Raw genomic sequence first — 21234 nt, 5'->3', positions numbered from 1 at the left:
GAGAACTCTAGTGACATGAGTATTAGGACTTCTCCTTTAGGCTAACATCCTGAGGTTTAATGAATAAAGGTAGTTCAACCAAAATTGAGCGAAAAACCAATGTGATGAATGCTAAGAGAGGTGTACATACATGCTTTAGACAGCAGAGAGGAAGGGACACCTCATTCTTCTTGGGGACAGTTAGGAGAAGGAGGTTCAGGGAAAGGCTCTAAAGGAGAAATGGTACATAAGCTCCATTTCAAAGGGTGAGTTCTCCAGATGGAGGAGGGACAGAAGATGAATTCATTCAGAGGGAGCAAGAAGCACACGTATGGTGGTGTCAAATGCAGATACATCAAAGCTCATTTCCATCTCTACTTGCTCCAAGAGGCTTTTCCTCATTCACTCCAAACTGAGGTATATTCTCTTCCTTTCAACTCTAGAACAACTTTAAAACAGGTCTCACATATCACATTTGTCTTTATGTCCCAGTTCTTTAAAGACAATATTCGCCAAACTGTCCCTCTGAATTCAGAATCTGGGTCAATCTTCCCTTTGCACCTCTGTAGCACCCAGGAGAGTGCCTTGAACAGAGATAAGTGCTCACAGATAATTAACCTATATATTTTTATGATAACCTATATTTTTATATAAAAACACGTATTTTCTTGATTCAATATTCAAATCATTCTGAGAATTAAAAATATTAAACTACATGTAACCTTCATATCTAGGAATCTGTGCATGAAGGACATCAATGTAATAAAATCCCCAAGATTTTACCTATTATCCCACTTGCTATATACGTCCTAAAAATATGACATCAGTATCTGAGAAAGCATCAAATCTAAAGAGAGTTTACATATTCAACAGACATTTTAAAACCAGAATAGTTAACAAACCAGAAAATATCATAAGTATGGGTCTTCACAATCATTCTGTCATCAGAAAGGCAGACTGCCATTTACCCGTACCTGAATAAACTTCCTCCTAAAAGCCCCAAGGCCCGGAGCCTTCGAGTCTCCCAAGGCTGCATACATTCTTTCATACATCTTTTCAATGTTTCTTTTATTTACAGACTTTTTTGTTAATTCAACTTTGATATCATCAGTCCAGTCCTTTTCAAGGGAAAAAAAGAAAAAGAAAAATCAAGCTAGATTGTAAGTTTTACCCAAGTTCTATGTTTCATGTGCTAGAAGATATAACATTACCTTAAAGATCATTTCAGGATTAGAGAGCTGTTCAAGGGCATTAATAAAATCTTGAATCACTCCTCCTAGATCCAACTTATTTTTAATCCTGTAAAAAAGTTACCAAGTTCAGGTAATCAAACATCTCCCATAGATCAAGGCCTACAGTTTATAATTATCTTTACTTATATACCTATAACCAATTATAGTCCAGGGAAAAAGCAATTTAAAAATTCTATCCAATAGTGGATGAAGGACAATGCATGTACAGTAGTCCCTCTGATCTGTAGTTTCCACGGTATAACTTGCCCAGGGCTAACTGCAGTCCGAAATATTAAATGGAAAATATCCAGAAATAAATAATTCATAAGTTTTAAACTGCATGCCAGTCTAGTACAGTGACGAAATTTTGCGCTGTCCTGCTGGGACATCAGTCATCTCTCTGCCCAGTTTACCCAGCCCACTTCATCTCATCAGGTAGGCACTGTGTCATCTCACACCATCACCAGGAAGGTGAGTACAGTGCAACAACATATTTGTGCAAGAGACTGCAATCACAGAACTTTTATTACAGTATGTTATTATAATTGTTGTTTTATTATTAATTATTGTTATCAATATTTCTTACTGTGCTAATTTATAAATCAAACTTTATCACAGGTATATATCTATAGGAAAAAACAAAGTATATATAGTGTTTGGTATAATCTGAAGCTTCAGGTACCCACTGGGGGGTCCTGGAACATCTCTCTCATGACTGAAGCAGGACTACTATATTCTATAAAGAGGTTAGAATCTCAATGAGATACAAGTAAATCTTCTTGCAAATAACGTCAACATTTTGATGTATACAATTTGATACATGGAGTTCTGAAGTAATGCTATCAAAGAAAAGGCATTTCTCAACACATTTTCAAACCTTTTTCCTTTCATTGTTTTTAAAAAATATTAGTTGCATTGCAGTTGGTTCTGCAGAGTGGCCATGGGGCAGACACCAGCAGTGGCAGATGGTGGAAACACGGCCAACCCACTGACAAACCATGACAAAGCTATGCCCAACTCTTTGCTGTTTTCTTAGAAACAAAGCACTCAATAATACAGCAAATCAGCTCACAACAACAAAAACAACATAAAGCCTTTGATAAAGAATGTCAGCCTTGGCTGGCATAGCTCAGTGGATTGAGTGTGGGTGTTGCAGGTTCGATTCCCAGTCAGGGTACATGCCTGGGTTGCAGGCCATGACCCCCAGCAACTGCACATTGATGTTTCTCTCTTTATCTCCCTCCCTTCCCTCTCTAAAAATGAATAAATAAAATCTTTAAAACAAAAGAATGTCAACTAAAATACCATGCATTTATAAAATATTCTTGCAAAAGTGATACACCACTGGTAGTTATGTCTCCAGTTATAAATCAACTAAAGAAGTGAAAAGAATGAGACTTCAGGCAGTCTACTAAATCCTAATTAAGAAGAGGGTTCTCCCAGATATTTTCAATTAAAGAAGAATTTCAAGAACTGATTTCATAAAGCATCTCAATCAAATCTGTTTCCACCAACAGATTGCTATTAACAAAAGAACAGAATGTTTCATGAATAACATTCTAAGGAGAAATGTATTTTAAAAAGGAAAGAAATTCTGTAACAAATAACATACCCACAGTAAATGCATTCAACAAATATCTAAGATTTTCTACTCTTCAGTGAAAGCGCTAATTAATTAGAAGACAAATATAAGCTTTCATGTTTGCGCTTTTTATTAACTGTAATATTTAATGACAGTAGAAATCAACCTAATTTCTCTGCAATATTACCTTGCCACAAACTCCTTATTCTTATGACCAGTGGAAGTATCTTTGAAGGAATAGCTTTCACTGCTTATTATAAATGGGTAGACAATTGCCTGCGGATAGTTATCAGCAATCTCTTCCACAGTGCGCTGGACAGCAACGGCTTCCTCTTTGTCTAGTAAGGCCACCATGTGGCTGATCCAGCCAATGAACTGCCAGCAAGGAATGGAAGAAATCTGAAACACAGAGAGCTGTAACTTTGAATAATGACTACAACACTGAACATTGTTCTGCTATAAAAGTAATGTGTCAAAATAAAAAGTATATATATATATATATTTATAATAAGAAGTATCAAAACAGACAACTGTAAAATAAAGTGTCCTCTTCCTCTGGCCTCTCAGTTCCTATTCCACTGAGAACCATTCAATTCCTCCAGATGTTTTCTATGCAAGTGCACACATATCCTTTCTTTACAAGAATGTAATCAGACTAAGCATACTGTTGCTGATATTTCTTAGACTTACCTCATTCCTTTCAATGGCTATATGGTATTCCATTTCATTTAGCTACTGCTCTAAAATGACTTTTTAGAGTATTTTCTAATTTTTGCTATTACAGATAAATGCTACAATGGAAATCCATATGTTTATATCTTTGTACTTGTGCTATACACCCACAGGATAAATTCCTAGAAGTAAAATTACTATGTAAACATTAATTATAAAAAACATTGCTAGACCTCTCTCCAAAAGACTTCAAATTTTCTTATCTAAAAGGAAATTATGCAAGTACCAGGCTGTTTTGCTTACTATGGTCCAACTGGGTACTAGAAATATCAGGGGGAACACTTTGTAAAGCATGTTTGTCTAACCACTATGCTATACACCTGAAACTAATATAAAATACTATTGACTGCAAACTGCACTTGAAAAAAAACAAAACACAATACTCAAAAAAAGTAAATTAGATTGATACTTTCCAAAATCCTTAGAATCATTTTTAAAAATTCACTGTCAATCTGAAAAGGCAAAAATATCTAATTTTAACTTTCATGTCTTATTATGCATATGGTTGACCAGTTTCTTTGCCTCACCTACATTAATCATGCGTGCATTTCTCTTGACTACTTTCTGCTGGTGTATTTATTTCTTAGAGTGGAGACATCAAGTCTATCTCCAATATATAGTACAAATAGTTTTCTTCTAGTTTTTTAACTTGGGAATTTTTTTCCCTGTGTATCAGTGTCAAATTACTTCCTTCATGTCTTCTGGTTTCTCTTTACTCCAAGACCGTTTTCAAAATTTCTTTATGTTTTCCTCTAATGCCTCTTCATGTGTTAATTTTAAGATAAAATCTGACATACTTGGTATACTGGCATGAGGAGTGAATGAATGTAGGCAAGCTTCCTAACTTCATCCATAAAATGAGGAATGAGCAGGGTATGTGAAGATAAAATGCACCAGCCTACACATCTCACAGGGAATATTTGATAAAGCTTAGCTGCCCCATCTCAGGGGTCTCCCCCAGTGTCAAGACATTGACTAAATGCCCTGTTTATTTTCTCAAAAATTGAAAATGCTATCTTTATTATATATGCATGGAGTATTATTTAAAAAAATAATACTTATTAAAAAATAATAATAATAAGTATTATTATTTAAAAAATAATACTTATTATAACTTAAAATTATAACTTATTTCTTATAACTTATAAAATTATAACTTATTTCTTTACTTATCTTTAAGAAAAAATACATTTACACTGCATCTCTGAATTTACTTTAATCTGCTGTTTAAGACCTACTGAGAAACCCACCCCCATTCCACATGCACAGGAGGGTCAGAGGAGTGGTAAAGCCCTGACAGGCACTGAGTCTCCACAGCTCAGAGACCAGCATTGTTTAAAACTTACTGTACATAGCTAATAGGGTATTATGTCACCCTTTTTGAACTATTAATTATCAACTCAAAGGTTGGCCCTATTTTCCTGTTAAACACTTATTAAAGTCATTAAGGGGCCTTCCAGGTGGCCCTTTACTTTTTAGACGAGGCCTAACTGACAGGAAGGCAGCAGGATGAAGGAGCCCTGCATGGGTGAGGGCAGTGGGGCACACAAGCTGGTGAACAGAACCTATGAGGAACGGCAGCCTGCTCCTGCGAGCCCGCACTCACCAGCTGCTCACTGTGAATTGGGGTCCCTAGAACCCCTCTGGACACCGTGCTGCTGGCAGGAGCCACAGCCACTGGGGGCAGGATGCCAGCCAAAATGTACTCCTTTCTTCCTGAACTAAATAATACACTGAGCACGGGCATTAACAGTTATTACCAACCACAGCTTTGTCTCTATAGACAGAGAACTGAGCTACAGAAAATTGCCATCTCTGTCCCAACTACACCTCCTCCTCTCTTTCTTAGGGTCCTTGTTCAGACATAGCATTATCAGCACCCACTAAAGAAAAGTAGGTAAATGTGGACATTTCTTTATATGGTTTTAAATTACATATGTTCTTAGAATGTAGCAAAAGTGCATGTCTGTTAGAAAAAGCTGTAATATATGCATTATACACATTAATGTGTTTGGATGTAAATAAGAGCATGTCTTTGAGTTCTGCAGATGAAAGATATTACCTCTTTTGTCATTAGGCTCAGGGTCTCCTCGGGATACTGTTCTATAATCTGCAGTAGTCTGGGAAACTTCAGCCTGGCTTCATTGGAATGTAATTTTAAAGCTTTCAACATTTTGTCCACCACAAGGGCTGGATACATCTGCAGCTCTACAGACTCAGTAACTAACAAGGAAAGGAAAAAAAACAAAACAGTGGTACATATACATAAATTATAAATTTACCATGTAATTATAGTTTCACTTTTTGGCTTCTACTTTGTAGTATGTCATTTTTTTTCTAACAACTATTTTATATCAACAAACAGCAGACGCAATTTGGACTACGGGTAAAAGTTTCTATCTGAAAGCTGAACTTTTCTATTAGATTACCCACTCTGCATGAAGCAGTTTGCTTTCTTGGTGGGAACAAAAAGGGAAGAGCTGGTTATTGAGCAAGAGGCAAGACACATAAAGCCAATAATACCAAAGCTATAGGCAAAATATGAAAGTATAAATTAAGTAACTGGAAAGACAGAAGATAGTTTGAGAAAATAGTTTGTATCAGGATAGAAGATAAGCAGAACGTGTTGCTTGGAGATATCATTCCTTATTAAAAATGCAAGACTTTTCCCATTTACAATAAACAAACAAGCAAACAAAACCCCAAAAATATGTACAAAGTTCTTGAAATGCTACATGAACACAATGTGACACTGATTTTTTTCTTTTGTAATTCACCTGATGCAGTCTCTTCCTGTTTGCGGAGCTGTTGGTCACAGAAATCCACCAGAGTCATGTAAGCATCTGCTACCCCAGCTGCAGGCCGCTGGCCCCCATTGGAAGGACAGGCCTCTTCCTCGGCTGTCTGCACGGCCTCAGAAAGGTAATGAAATGCTCTCCGGTATAGCCCTGTGATCACCTAGAATTCACAGAGATCTCAGAAAACCTGTTGGTGTGATGGAGGCTTTGTGGAAAAACTATTTTCCACTTGTGATGATAAAGGAAGAATACCTGTGAGTCATTAGCCATAAAATAATAAATACAGAAAGCTGGCTAAATGAAAAAGGGAGTCTGCCCTGATTGTGAAAGAGTAAGCCATTCCAGTAAGATCCTGAGCACGTAAAATACAACCAAAGAGAAAAGTAAGCCAAGTGTGGGCCAGACAGTCCACTAGTCATACAGAGAAGGTACCAAAAGTCAATCCGATTGTATGGCTCTGTCAGAAATTTAAACAGAGATAGAAGTTGGCACCCTGTGGTCAATGTCCTGCATAGATGTTGGTAACACTGTGAAGGAACAAGGCAAGGCAACCCAACTACAGTGACGTGGACCATGGTGAGATAAGGAGAAGTGGTTAACTATCAAAATACAAATAATTTTTAAAAGCAGGCATTAAATAAAAAAGAGAAAAAGGCTGATTTGTACCACAAACTAGTGGAACACCTGAGTGGCAACTACTGGTGAAATTCCATTAGGGAAGTCATGCAAGAATACCCATATCATCCCCACACAAATTTCTCACTTTTAATGCTAAAAAAGTGTATCACTCAAATACACAGGAAAAACATGAAGTATGTGAATTTCCCACTAATAAACTTGGTTATGCATAATTGTCAAATATATTAGAAAAACATAAAGCAATGTCCATTATTTATTTATTTTCTTTAATTGTTGTCCCTTTTTTTTAGCCTTTAAGGTCCAGGTTAAAACTACCTCGGATCCTGAATGATGGCCCTCTCTCAGCTCACCAAAAGCAGCCTAATTCCCAACAGACTGGGAGTGTATTTCCACAATTTATTCTTTTGCAAACTGGTGTGTGACTATTCAAATAATGGAACAAAGTAGAATAAAGGAATTTCAGAGGTTTGTACTTTCTCCTAAAGATGTAATGTCTCTTTCTTGTTTGGTGCTGAGTTTTCCGTACTTTGATTTTTTAAATTTACTTTTCAGTTATAGTTCACAAAAAGTATTATATTAGTTCCCAGTGTAAGACATAAAGATTAAACATTTATACCTTACGAAGGGATTGCCCCAATGTGTCTTGTACCCATCTGGCACCATACAAGAGTTATCACAATGTTACTAACTATATTCCCTTTGCTCTATTTTCCATCCTCATAAATATTTTTATAACTGGCAATCTGTACTTCTTAATCCCTTTCACCATTTACGTCCATCACCCCAAGTCCTCCCATCAGGCCATGATCAGATTATTCACTGCATCTATAAATTTATTTTTGTTTTTTTCGTTTGTTTTCTAGATTCCATATGTAAGTGAAAGCATACAATGATTGTCTTCGTCTGACTTATTTAACTTAGCATACCTCCTAGGTCCTTCCATGTTGTTGCAAATGACAAGGTTTCATTTTTATGGCCTGGGAATATTCCATTAAAAAATGTACATCTCCCTTACCCATTTTTATATTGATGGGCACTTAGATTGCTTGCATACCTTGGTGACTGTGAATAGTGCTGCAATGAACACAGGGTGCATATATCTTTTCACATTAGTGCTTTGGATTTCCTTGGGTAAATACCTGAAGTGTGACTGGTGGGTCATATGCTAATTGTTTTTAATTTTTGAGGAACCTCCATACTGTTTTCCACAGTGGTTGCACCAATTTACAATCTGACTAACAGTGAAGGAAGGTTCCCTTCAATCCTTGCCAACTGTTTTGTTGATTTATTGATGATAGCCATTCAGACATGTATGAGGTGATTATCTTATTGTGGTTTTAGATGCATTTCTCTGGTGATTAACGATGTTCAGCATCTTTTCATTAAGTCTATTGGCCTATTTGGAGAAGTGTCTATTCCACTCCTCTGCTTATTTTTAAATTAATGTGGGTTTTTTTTGGTGTTGATTTGTATGTATTCTTTATAAATTTTGGATATTAATGTCTTATTAGATATATCATTGATATCTTCTGCTATTCAGAAGGCTGTCTTTTTGTTTTGTTGATGGTTTCCCTTGCAATGCAAAAGTTTTTTAGTCTGATGTAATCCCATTTATTTTTGCTTTTGTTGTATTTGCCATGGGAGACATACCCAAAAAAATATTGCTAAGAACAACATAAAATAGATTATTGACTGTGTTTTCTTCTAAGGAATTTTATGGTTTCAGTTCTTATATTTAAGTCTATAACACATTTGGTTTAGTTTTGTATATGGTGCAAGAAAGAAAGTAGTCTTTTTTTTTTTTTTTAATTTATCTGCCCATTTTCCCAATGCCATTTACTGAAGGGACCATCTTTACCCAACTGTACATTTTTGCCTCCTTTGTGCAGATTTAATTGAATATACAGATCAGGTGTGAATCTCTGGGCTCTCTATTTTGCTCCGTTGATTTATGTTTGTTTTTATGCTAGCACCATGCTGTTTTAATTACTATAATCTTGTACTGTTTGATATCAGGTAGTGTGATACCTCCAACTTTGTTTTTCTTTCTCAAGATTGTTCCAGTAATGTTTTGGGATAAATATTTTAGTATTATTTGTTCTAGTTTTGTACAAAGCTAGATATTTTGTACAAAGCAGTGATATTTTGATTGGGATTACATTGAGTCTGTAGATTCCTTTGGTGTTATAGAAATTTTAACTATGTTAATTCCTCAATTTATTTCTTCAATGTCCTAGTTTTCTGAGTAATGGTCATTTACTTCCTTGGTTAAATTTATCCTCAGGTATTTTATTCTTTTTGATGAAATTGTAAATGGGTCTTTCTTATTTTCCCCTTGTTATTGGTATATAAAAATGCAATTCTTTCTAAATATTAATTTTGTATTCTGTTACTTTCCTGAATTCATTAATTAGTTTTAATACTTTCTTGGTGAAGCCTTTAGGGTTCTTTATATATAGTATCATGCCATGTGCAGATAATGAAAGTTTTACTTCTTCCTTACAAATTGGGTCTGCTTAATTTCTTTTTCTTGTTTGCTGAGGTTGGGACTCCTAACACTATGTTGAATAAAAGTGATGAGAGTGAACATCTTTTTCTTGTTCCTGATCTTAAAGAAAAAGCTTTCAGCTTTTCATCATAGAGTATGATGTTAGCTGTGGGTTTGTCATATGTGGGCTTTATTATGTTAAGGTATATTCCCTTTATCCTCACTTTTCTGAGTTTTTTTTTTTATCATAAATGGCTGTGTTTTATCAAATTATTTCTCTGCAACTATTGATATTATCATGGTATTTTCTCCTTTTTATGTGGGTTATCACCTTAATTTGCATATATTAAACCTTGCATGTTTGAAATAAATGCCACTTGATTGAGGTGCATGATCTTTTTAATGTATTGCTGACTTTGGTTTGCTAATAATTTGTTAAGATTTTTGCATCTGTGTTCATTAAGGATACTGACTTGTATTTTTCCTTTTTAATATTTTTTAGTGCCTGCCTAGTTTTGGTATCAGGGTAATGCTGGCCTTATAAAATGGGCTTGGGAAACACATAGGCATCAATTCTCCTTTGGTAGAATTCACCTATAAAGCCATCTGGTCTAAAACTTTTATTTAGTGGATGTGTTATGATTACCGATTCTTTTTAATTACTAGTTATCAATCTGTTTAGATGTTCTGTTTCTTCCTGATTTATCTTGGAAGATTATATATTTCTGAAAATTTATCCATTTCTCTTAGGTTGTCAAATTTGCTAGCATATAAATTTGCACAATTTCCTTATAAAACTATGTATATTTCAGGTGTCGTTTCTCACTTTCCCTCTTTCATTATTGCTTTTATTTATTTGGGGTCCCCTTTTTTTCTTGATGAGTCTAGCTAAAGTTTATCAATTTTATCATTTCAAAGAACCAGATCTTATTTGCATTGATCTTTTCAATTTATTTTTTAAACTCATTTATTTCTGCTTTGATACTTATTATTTCTTCTGTCTATGTACTTTGGGCTTTGTTTGTTCTTCTTTTTCTAGTTCCTTTAGGTTTAAGGTTAGATTGTTTATTTGAGATTTTCCTTTTTGCTTGAGGTGGCCTGTATTGCTATAAATTTCCCTCTTAAACCTGCTTTGATTGTGTCCTATAGGTTGGGTCACTGTGTTTTCATTTTCATTTGTTTCTAGACATCTTGATTTCCTCCTTGACCTCATAGTTAATTCATTCATTACTTAATAGCATGATGTTTAGAATCTATGTGTGTGTTTTCCAGTTTTCTTCTCATCTTTCATTCCTAGTTTCATACCATTGTGTTCACAGAAGATGCTTGATATGATTTCATCCTCTTAAATTTATTGAGACTTGTTTTGTGGCCTAGCATGTGTTCTATTCTGGAAAATGTGTCATGAGTCCTTGAAACAAACATACATTCTGCTGCTTTGGGGTGAAAAAAGAAGTCAATCAAATCCATCTCTTCTAATGTGTCATTTAAGGCCTCAGTTTCCTTAATTCTGTCTCACCACCCACCCCACATTTGTTTTTGCCAGTATGTTTTACCTGTGTGTGTGAATCTCTTAATATATTGTATTTGCACATAAATTCATACTTTTGACTTTCAATCTAATACCTTTATAATTTGTTGAGTCACTGTTTTTACTAAGTGTTTGCCTGTGTCAGTGAGATTTTTTTCTGTTCCATATTTTATTTTTACTTTTGATCTTTTTTTTCCTACTTAAAGAAGTTCCTCCAACATTTGTTGTAATGCTACTTTAGTAGTAATATATTTGTTTAGCTTTACTTATCTGGTAAAACATCTCTCCTACAATTCCAAATGATAATGTTGTTGGGTAGAAAAACCTTGGTTATAGGTTTTTATCTTTTGTCACCTGAGTAGAATGTGTAATTCACCTTTGGGCTTGCAAAGTTTCTGTTCACCTGATGGTCTTATGGGAAATCCCTTGTATGTAAGTTGATGCTTTTCACTTGCTACTTTTAGTATTATCTTATCATCTTTAACTTTAGGCATTTTAGTTGTGGGCCTCTTTGGGTTCATCTTTTCTGGGACTCTCTATGCCTCCTGGACTTGGAGGTCTATTTCCTTCAAGAGGTTAGAAAAGTTTTCAGTCATTTTTCCTTCAGATAGGATTTTAATCTCTTTCTATCTTCTTCTTCTGGGACACCTATGATGTGAATGTTGGGACCCTTAATATTGTCCCACAGGTTCCATAAACTCTCCTTTTTAATGTTTTTTTTTTCTCTTAGCTGTTCTGATTGGATGTTTTCTGCTAACTTGTCTTCCAAATCACTGATGTGATTCTCTGCTTCATCTAATCTGTAGTTGATTCTCTGTAGTGTATTTTTCATTTCAGTTATTGTAGCCTAAAACTCTGGTTCATTTTTGTGTTTTCCAAGTATTTGTTGAAGTTCTCCCTCATTTCATCTATTCTTCTCTCATGTTTTTTAATTTAGGACAAGTTTCTCGTCTCCTTCTTTTTGCTGACTCTGTTTGTTTCCATGTATTAGGTATATCTGCTCCACCTCCCATTCTTGAAAGACTGGCCTTAAATAGAAAGTGTCCAGCGGAGTCCAGTGATGCAGTCTTCCCTGTCACTTGAGCCACAAGCTCCAGAGATGTTTCTGTGGGGGGGGTATATGCACCCTCCTGATATAATTTGGGCCTCAATTGCTGCTGGGACATTAGTGGGTGGCACTGACCCTCAGGTTGACTGGCTGTGAGGGATATCTGTGACTTCAGTGGAGCTGTCATTCTAAGGCTGATTCCACAAAGTGGGAGTCACTTTACGGGACTCTGGTGCCAGCTGAGGCTTTCTATCATGTGTGTTGATGAGATGGTTTAGTGGGGCTCTGGTGTAATCTGAGGGTATCCACGGGATATGTTGGGTCTGGAGCCTCTTGGAAGAGGCTCTGGTATGGGTCAAGGTCAGCCACAGCTTGTGCTGTTTGAGGCCAGTTAGTAGGAGCTATAGATTGACCTGTGGTTGGCTGCTGATTGTATTGGGCTTGGAGGTGCATGAGAGAGCTGAGCCAACTATTGCTTGTGCTGGTCTTAGGACCATTTGGTGGGCACTATGATGTCAGCTAAAGCTGGTTGCTGCTTGTGCTAGGTTTATGGCTGCTTAGTTGGAGCTATGCTGCAGCCTGAGACTGGCCACCTCTTATGTAAAGTTTGGGGCCACCTGGTGGGAGATACAATGTAGGCTGAAGTCAGATGCTATTTGTGCTATTTGGGATTACTTGGCAGGAGCTACAATGTACATTGAAGCTGCAGGTATGAAGCTTGTGGAATTTTGAGTCTTCTGCATGAGCTGAGAGGGTGGACAATACTCTTGTGAATTTTGTGGATTTTTGGAGAATCCTCAGGGCAAGCTAGGGAGGCTTGTGATCAAGTTTGGTGGGACATGGGGTCTCAGGGAGATATCAGGGCAGGGCAAATGTTCTTTGTCAGGTTAACAAAGAACACAGATTGGTAGTCACCTGTGCTGGTCCCACTGGGTGGCAAAAGAGTTCAACAAAGGAACACTGGTGTGACTACCAGTGCTTCTGTTCCCTAAAGGGTTCCCCTGTTCCCCAACCCTGCAGTTGTCACCCTGAAGTTATCAATTTAGTTCCTATCCTATATCACAAGCACAGGCTGGAGCATTGAGCAAATGAGTTTGCGCATGGGCCCTTCAGAAACAGCAATTCAGTCTCGCATAGCTATTTCTCTCTCTCAACATAATCCCTTCTGGTTTTCAAAGTCAGATGTTATGGGAACTCCTTTTCCCACATCAGGTGCCCCACACTGAGAGCTGGTGTGGGGTTGGGATCCCTCGGTCCTCAGGGGGGCACCTCCAAAGCCTGTCTATCCTCATTTCTTAATTGCCACACTATGGGATAGGGCTTGAATAGTCTGTATCTTTGCTCCTCCTACCTGTCTTGATGTGATTTTTTCTTTATATCCTTAGTTATGGGAATTCTGTTCAGCTAGGCTTCAGGTAGTTCATAAAGATGATCGTCCTGTTATTGAGTTGTAGTTATTATGACTGATTGGGGAAGAAGCAAGCTCAGTTTACCTACTCCACCATCTTGACTCTGCCCTCTACCTATTATTTATTTCATGTAGCCAGAGGCTGCACATTAAAGACATACAACACACAAAAATAAAAGGTTCATTCTTGCAATAAACATTACCTTTTCTGCATTCTCTGAACTGGATCCAGAAAGCTCTAAGATTCTTCTAGCCTTGCTTTCCTCAATTTCAGCAAGGCAGCTTGGCTCACTGCTGAGAGCATTAGCTATGATCCTGTAAGTTGTACCCAAGAGAATGTTATGGTGACGGAAAGCCGAAATATTTTTGCTTAAGTAGCTGGATGTGTTCTCGCCTGTTGGATTAAAACACACACATACAAACACACAAGATTTTTTCAGAAATAAATACCAAAAATTTAAAAAAAATTCATAGTACACAAAGTTATTTTCTATTAAGAAATCAACTAAAATAAATCTTTATGTTATAAGAAACTGAATTCAAACACTGGCTGGGTAACCTTGAACTAACTTTAATGAAAAATGTTCTTTGTTAGCAGTGAATATATCTAAGTACACAGAGGCTAAACAAGCAATTAAAACCCTAACTTTTATTCAAGTATCATCATTCCGCATTTTGTCAAAACACCTAATTCTATCTGTTACAAAGAACATGAGGTGCATCTGTGTATATACATTAATAACCCATTGTAGTATTTAAATTGATACTGTCACCCACTGCTGATAAAGCAACAGTGCCACATTTAAAGGCCCAGTTCTTCCCAGGTAAAAGCAATATTTCAAGAAATAGTACAGGGACTTCTTTAAGAAAAAGAAAAAATGAATATGAAAATACTGCAAAAAATTCTAACTAACAAAGTTAAACATAATAAAATCAGTGGATCAACCACAGCTAGTACAATGGTTAAAAGCCCCAAGTAGAGAGAACATATATAAATATAACAGTAGATTAAGCGGTATACAGAAACACACACAAAAGAAATAAAAAATAATGACAAAAACATAAACATGGAGGGGTTTAGTAACAATGGTAGTGATTTTAGAATGTCTCAAAACTTAAGTGACCATCAACTTAAAGCAGACTGCTATAAAAATGCTTGGTATATATGAAGTACAAGGTAGCCACAAAGCAAAAAATCTAGAAGAGATATATAAGAAATAAAGAGAAAGGAATCCAAACACAACACTACAGAAAGTATTCAACATATAAGAGAACAAGAGAATAAGAAAGCAAGAGAGAACTACAAAAACAATCAGAAAACAATTAATAAAACTACATACTATTACTAATTACTTTAAATGTAAATGGATTAAATACTTCAATCAAAAGACAAAAGGATAAAGAAGATGCAGCACATATATCATGGAATATTACTTGGCAATGAAAAAGACTGAAATCGTATCATTTTTGACAGCAATAGTGGATCTTGATGGTATTATGCTAAGTGAAATAAAACAGAAAGAACAATGCTATTCATTTTCACTCATATGTTGTACCTAAAGAACAAAGTAAACGAATAAAGAAAACAGAAACAAACTCATAAATACAGACAACAAACTGACTGATGTTTACCAGAGGGGAGAGGGGTTGGGAGGCTAAATGAAAAGGTGAGGGGATTAAGAAGTACAAACTGGCGGTTACAAAATAGCCATGGGGATATAAAGTACAGCTTAGAGAATACGGTCAATAATATAATATTATAATATTGTAATAACTCTATATGGTGTCAGATGGTACAAGATTTATTGAAGGAATTACTTCATAAACTATATAAATGTCTACCCACTATGCTGTACCACTGAAACTAATATAATATAGAATGTCAACTGTGGTTGGAAAAAAAATAAAAGGTCTAGTTCTTTGTCTTACTATGTAGCTCTAGAAAAGGAGCTCCCGTCTAGTGAGAGCAGCTTAGCTTGCAGAGATAGGAGAAGGAGGCATAAAAGAGAAGGGCGGTCTCCCTGCAAGTCCCATCAACTACACCACCCTGTTCATCCATGAGAAGACAATTCTGACAGATTTCTCTCAGATACATAACCACAACTACTAGCTCTGCTTATTTCACAAGACTGTTACAAAGTACAACCATACTGTAACTACTCAAAAACTAGAATTATTTTTATGAGTACCAATGTTTATCTTCATATCAGCACACTCCTCTTAGCTCTCCTTCCCCCTCAAAAACCCATAAAAATATTTAAACCATTGTAAGGAGGATTTTCTGATCCTGGGATCAATAAGGAAAGACTGCTTTTCTTGGTGGCACATTCCCTGAGGCCGATTCCCTGCTGAAGAGGCAGATTTGGGAATATGGTTGGGAGCATGTTCACTAATGGTGCTACAATGTACCTTTGGATATGAGGTAGCAGTGCCAGCATACCAGGTCCAAAACCCACACAGAAAAAGTTCTTCCCTCAGTCTTAAAGGCTATATTGTTATGAAAAGAGAAAATCTGAGGAGGATAAAGGCTTTTCATATCTAATTTTTTACAAGGTAATTCTTATACGTAAACATAAAGTTTCCTAAATAATTCAAATATTAGATTCATAATCAGACTATTTAAAAAACTTTCACTTTCAATTCCATTTTATAGATACAGAAATAAAAGCTCCAAATGTCATATTCAATAGCAATACTAAGATACAAAGTACCCTGGCTCCAAAGATTCAATTCCCAAATGTCAAATAAAGCAACACACATAATAGTTTTAAAAGACAGAGACATAATATAAAATACCGTTCTTAAACTTAAATAGATAAGAGCAGTCTAATACCCAACAAAGGGACTGTTTTCAACACAGTCAGAATCTGCTCAGGATGCTTCTGGGCCTGGCTCCGGCTGTGGCTGAGTCGACAGTAGCTATGCACCCATTTCACCAGCCAATCGTCTTTTGTTTTTGACTCTTTATGCATCTCCTTCAGTAGTTTCATGGCAAGTGCAAAATTGTTCTATATTAACAGAAGAGAGAAAGTGGTTTGATGACATAAATATAAATTTAGAAATAAAACTATTTTACAAGAGAAGTTTTTTGTTAATAAGCCTGGTCTCCTTTTTGCATGACACAATTCACCTTAGAGCAGCTAATCCATCTCCTTAGCTTAAATTAAATGCTTCATGATCCACTTCAAACCAGCCATCATGAGATCCCCCCCCGCCCACCATCTCTCTGTTCAGAGCACACTCTGCCATTCCCAGTTTCTCACCTTCGTGATTTGGTTGGAATACATCTTATACCTATAACACACTTGTCTCCTCTCCAAGTCCAAATGCTACCATTCCCATAGAGCCAGGTCAAGATGCCTCCTTCTCCACAAAGCCTTTCTATTCCAGGTAGAATTTCTCTTCTTCCCTGTGCTCTTTTAGCATTGTTGACATCTCTTTTCTCTGCCCACCTCATGCTGCTGTTAGTTTTAAGTGCAGTTCATGCTCTGTCACTAGACAGTGATCGTGAGGGCAGGGATAATATCTTTCCTCCTTAGAGCACTGGTGTAGTTTCTCAGCTATTCCACAATCCTCATCGTTATCCAAAATTCCCTCACCACTAAATTCTTAAACTCAAACCATCCCATTCAGACCACAAACCTGTTCTTCCACTCACCCAATTCCTTCTACTGTTAACTGTATAATCTACTTAAGATCTCTGGTAAATTTACTGGCCTTTTTTTCTGCTTTTATTAACACTTCCTTCTACACCCAATTGAGCAAACCAGCATTCCCACCATTCTCTTAGTGGTACTCTCAGAGCACTGGCTTTTAGGTGTCATTTGCCAGGTGTCACACCTATCCGGAACACACACACTCTGGGTTAATCGAAGTGCATGCCTTCTCTGCTCTTTCACTTCAACTCCAGACTCACTGGAGACAATGCTAGCCAGGTTCAATGACATCTGACAATCCTTTCCTAGTGTGCCGGTCAGCTTTCCACACCACAGGCCCGAGTCATCTTCAAATCTCCTCACTTTCTTCAAGTCTCCTTCCTGCTCACTAGCTGCAGTTGACATCACCTCCCACTTCTCAGAGAAAACAGATGAGCTCTCTCGCTCTTCCTCACACATGTAAGCTCATTCTTCCTTCCTGCCCTCCATTATGATACAACACTCACCTCTACCCTGAGTCCTGTCCCCATCTTCCTCCACAAGGAATCTTATTTCACCAGTGAATCCTCCTCTGTCAAATCTCTCCTGATCTATTAGTTCCTTTCATTAGGATTTAAACATCTCCAGTCTCTTTAATCCAAAAAATATGTCCTTCATGACTCTACTTGTCATGGTTTGTTGAGAAGCAGCCTATGCTCACTGTCACTATATCCTTTCTTCCAACTTTTATCCATCCCTCCATCCACTATAGTCTCATTTCTTTTACTCCAGGGAAACTGGTTCTCAGCAAACTCAACACCAACCTCTTTTTGTTATTCTTTTAAAGATTTTATTTATTTATTTTTAGACAGGGGGTTGGGAGGGAGAAAAAGAGGGTAAGAAACACCGATGTGAGAGAGAAACATTGATCTTTTGCCTCTCGTATGCCCCCAAACCAGGGATCAAACCCACAACCCAAGCATGTGCCCTGACCAGGAATTGAACTGGTGACTCTGTTTTATAAAAAGATGCCCAACCAATTGAGCCACACCAGTCAGGGCTGAATTCTTAAAGTTGTAACACTCATTTTGTTCTGAATGTTTTACTTGTCTTCATCATAAAATGTGACAAAAAAAGAAATTTTATTTTTACTTGTTACTACCAAAAAAACCCCCTACCTTTTTGATGTAGTATACACATAATTATTGTACTGCAGAGTTCCTGGGTGAAATGCCCTGACGGAATTGAATTGGTGACCTTTTGCTTTTCGGGATCATGCCCAACCAACTGAGCCACAAAGGTCACTTTTCAATCTTTTTACACCTGCACTCTCTTTGGTATTGACACTGATGATTACTGGCTTGCTTCTGTGTTCTCACAGTTCCTTTGCAGACACCTCCTCCTGTGCTCACCCCATAACTATTGGTCTGTTTTGGGGATTGATACTGGTTACCTTATCCACTCCCATGGTTTCAGTGACATGCTGATCACATTGAGACCTCCATCACTAGAATAACTTTTTTTAAAAATCCTCACCTAAGGACACATTTACTGATTTTAGGGAAAGAGGAAGGAGGGAGAGAGAGAGAGAGAAAAACATCAATGTGTGAGAGACACATCTATCAGCTGCCTTCTGTGTGTACTCTGACCAGGGATAGAACCCACAACCTTTTGGTGTATGGATTATGATCCAAGCAACTGAGCCAGCTACCTGGCCAGGGCATCTTTTTCTACAGAGCTTCAGATTTCTTATATACAAATTATTTAGTGGAAATTACAAATTGCTTGCTTTAAAGGCCTTGCAAATTCAACATGTCTCAAAATCAGTATAACATCTTCCCTGCAAACTATTCTTCCTCTTGCATTCCCATCCACTCAGCTACTCAGTTAAAAAATATGGGTATCATCCTTTCTCCTCCCAAATAGAACTATTCACCATGTCTCACCTGAGCAAGTCTTCTCATTTTTCTTAAATTGGTCCACTCATCCTCATTTCTTTAACCTCTAACCTAGATACGGCCACCATCATCTCTCAAATAGGTTAATACAAAAGTTTGCTAATCCTTTGCCGTTTCTTAGATCCTTTCTTATCACAACAACCAAAGTACATTTTAAGATTGCACATCTGATCACCTTGATTACAGGGCTTTCTGGCACAAAAGTTCATAGACGTTAAGTAGGGGCTAAAATTTATCCTTTGCTCCAGTCAGGAAACCAAGTGCTATGCAACATTCCTGGGTCTTATATGTTATTCCCACTGCCCTATTTCATCCTTGAGTTCCCAGCATTACCTCCTACTCCTTTCTCTGTTCTCATAAGGCTAAGTAAGGTCCTTCCCATATGACTGTCTTAATATTATATATTGTAATTGTTTGTCCATTTGTCCATATTTTGTTCAACGTGGTATCTCTAGCACCTAATGAAGTGCTTAGTAATGAAAAAAGGCAAAATTCAAATTTCCCTTCTGCTATTTTTAAGTTTTGAAGAGTATGGGAAGGTTCAGTTGAAAAAGCCTGAAGGTTTTATGTCATCTGAAGATTTAAATTATTCCTTTTTTCTCCATCTTCAACATTACTGGTATTGACAATTAACTCTATTTAGCCCATCTTTATAAGTGAATATATTGCTAAAATATTCTGGGTAATTTTAAATGTTTCTTATTTTCTTATACAGAGAAAAATTACTAACTACTCCATTAATTTTAAGATTCAGATTATGAAGAAAAGTCAAGTTAAAAAAGACTAATCTTAAAAAATTCTGTGATACAACAGAGGAACAAAAATACAATTACCTACCTGTTTTCTTGCGCTCTCTATCATCTTCATTTTCATGGAAAACTTACAGCTCTTAACCAGAGAACAAATATCCTCTTCCTGCTCCTGCACTTCCATCCTGTCATTGGAATCTGCATCTCCATGCATATCTATACTATGATCATCTGGAAGAAGAGTGAGTTTCTCCTCTATTTTGTTGAAAAAGAAACATCTCCACAAAACAAACAAAAATGAGAATTAATGCCTCATTAAAGAAATATTTGACATATTGAAGGTTACTGGATAGCATTCACAGAAAAAAATTCTACAGATACTAAATGTTTGCTCCTTTTCTAGATTAACTTTCCATTCACCCAGGAATTAATTTCAATTTTCTTAGAAAAACTGGGGCCTGATAAACTAGCATGTCTCATAAATCTCTTCCTTTTTTTTCTTTGGTTATTCCAAAGATATAAGCCTCTCTAATAATCTATCTGCTTCTGTGTTCCTTGGCCTCTACCCAATAAACAAGGGTCCCCACCCTCCCAAGAGCTGCTACAGTTTTTTAAAACTTTCTTTTTTTAATTATAAGAATAAGCAAGTAAAAGTGGTGTAAGTACTTAGTAAATTTGAGGAAATAATTAAAGAATGAAACATAAATGTTATACTACCAGTATGAATAAAGGGCTTTGGGCTCAAAGAAAGGAGAGCGGGGATGAATAGATGACATGAATAACTTTTCACAAAATGAGGTAGACTTTTTCCTGGGCTTTGAAAAATGGATTCAATTTCAGGTGATAGCAGAGGTAATTAAGTTTCTGATAGAAGAACAAGTTAAACAAAGGTAGAGATCTGTTATAGAGCATAGAATATTCTTCCATCAGATTGTGAAGAATGGAGCCAGGAAAAGCACTATGTTTTTTTTCTTTTATTTTTTAATTTTTTTTTTAGATTTTATTTATTTATTTTTAGAGAGGGAAGGGAGGGAGATAGAGAGAGAGAGAGAAACATCAATGTGTGGTTGCTGGGGGCCATGGCCTGCAACCCAGGCATGTACCCTGATTGGGAATCGAACCTACGACACTTTGGTTCACAGCCCGCACTCAATCCACTAAGCTATGCCAGCCAGGGCTAGAACCATGTTTCTTAATAACAGAGTTCTGGTTCTGGTATGTCAGTGTGAGTCCCTACAGCCCATGCTTTTGCTGGTAACACCTAGAAACTCTGGATAAAATGCATAGTATAGTCACCTAAGAATTCTAAGAGTATATATAAGACAGCAGACTGTATATGCAAGGAAGTAAAAACTGGGAGATGGTATGAGGTTCCTGTTTTTTCTTTCCATCTCCAGTTTTGCCATAGGATAAAAAGAGTTGTGGAGTGGTGTGGCAGCGTGAGTGACTATGGAT

General features: G+C 36.7%; 1 protein-coding gene across 2 annotated transcripts in view; it reads right to left on the bottom strand.

Annotated features, from left to right (window-relative positions):
* The window catches only part of PRKDC (protein kinase, DNA-activated, catalytic subunit), a 199660-nt gene that overhangs the window by 15598 nt on the left and 162828 nt on the right, over nt 1–21234 (bottom strand). For both annotated transcript variants that reach the window (XM_045849401.1, XM_045849402.1), the window contains 8 exons: nt 19868–20057; nt 16271–16445; nt 13641–13831; nt 6303–6483; nt 5588–5748; nt 2981–3192; nt 1191–1278; nt 954–1097 (listed from right to left, as the gene is read on the bottom strand). In XM_045849401.1, coding sequence (XP_045705357.1) covers nt 954–1097; nt 1191–1278; nt 2981–3192; nt 5588–5748; nt 6303–6483; nt 13641–13831; nt 16271–16445; nt 19868–20057 — 1342 coding nt within the window. The remainder of the gene's footprint in view (nt 1–953; nt 1098–1190; nt 1279–2980; nt 3193–5587; nt 5749–6302; nt 6484–13640; nt 13832–16270; nt 16446–19867; nt 20058–21234) is intronic.

Source organism: Phyllostomus hastatus, unplaced genomic scaffold, assembly GCF_019186645.2.
Source record: "Phyllostomus hastatus isolate PE091 unplaced genomic scaffold, TTU_PhHast_1.1 phas_contig_65, whole genome shotgun sequence".
In the NCBI taxonomy this organism is placed as follows: domain Eukaryota; kingdom Metazoa; phylum Chordata; class Mammalia; order Chiroptera; family Phyllostomidae; genus Phyllostomus; species Phyllostomus hastatus.
This window is presented reverse-complemented; position numbering and strand designations above follow the sequence as displayed.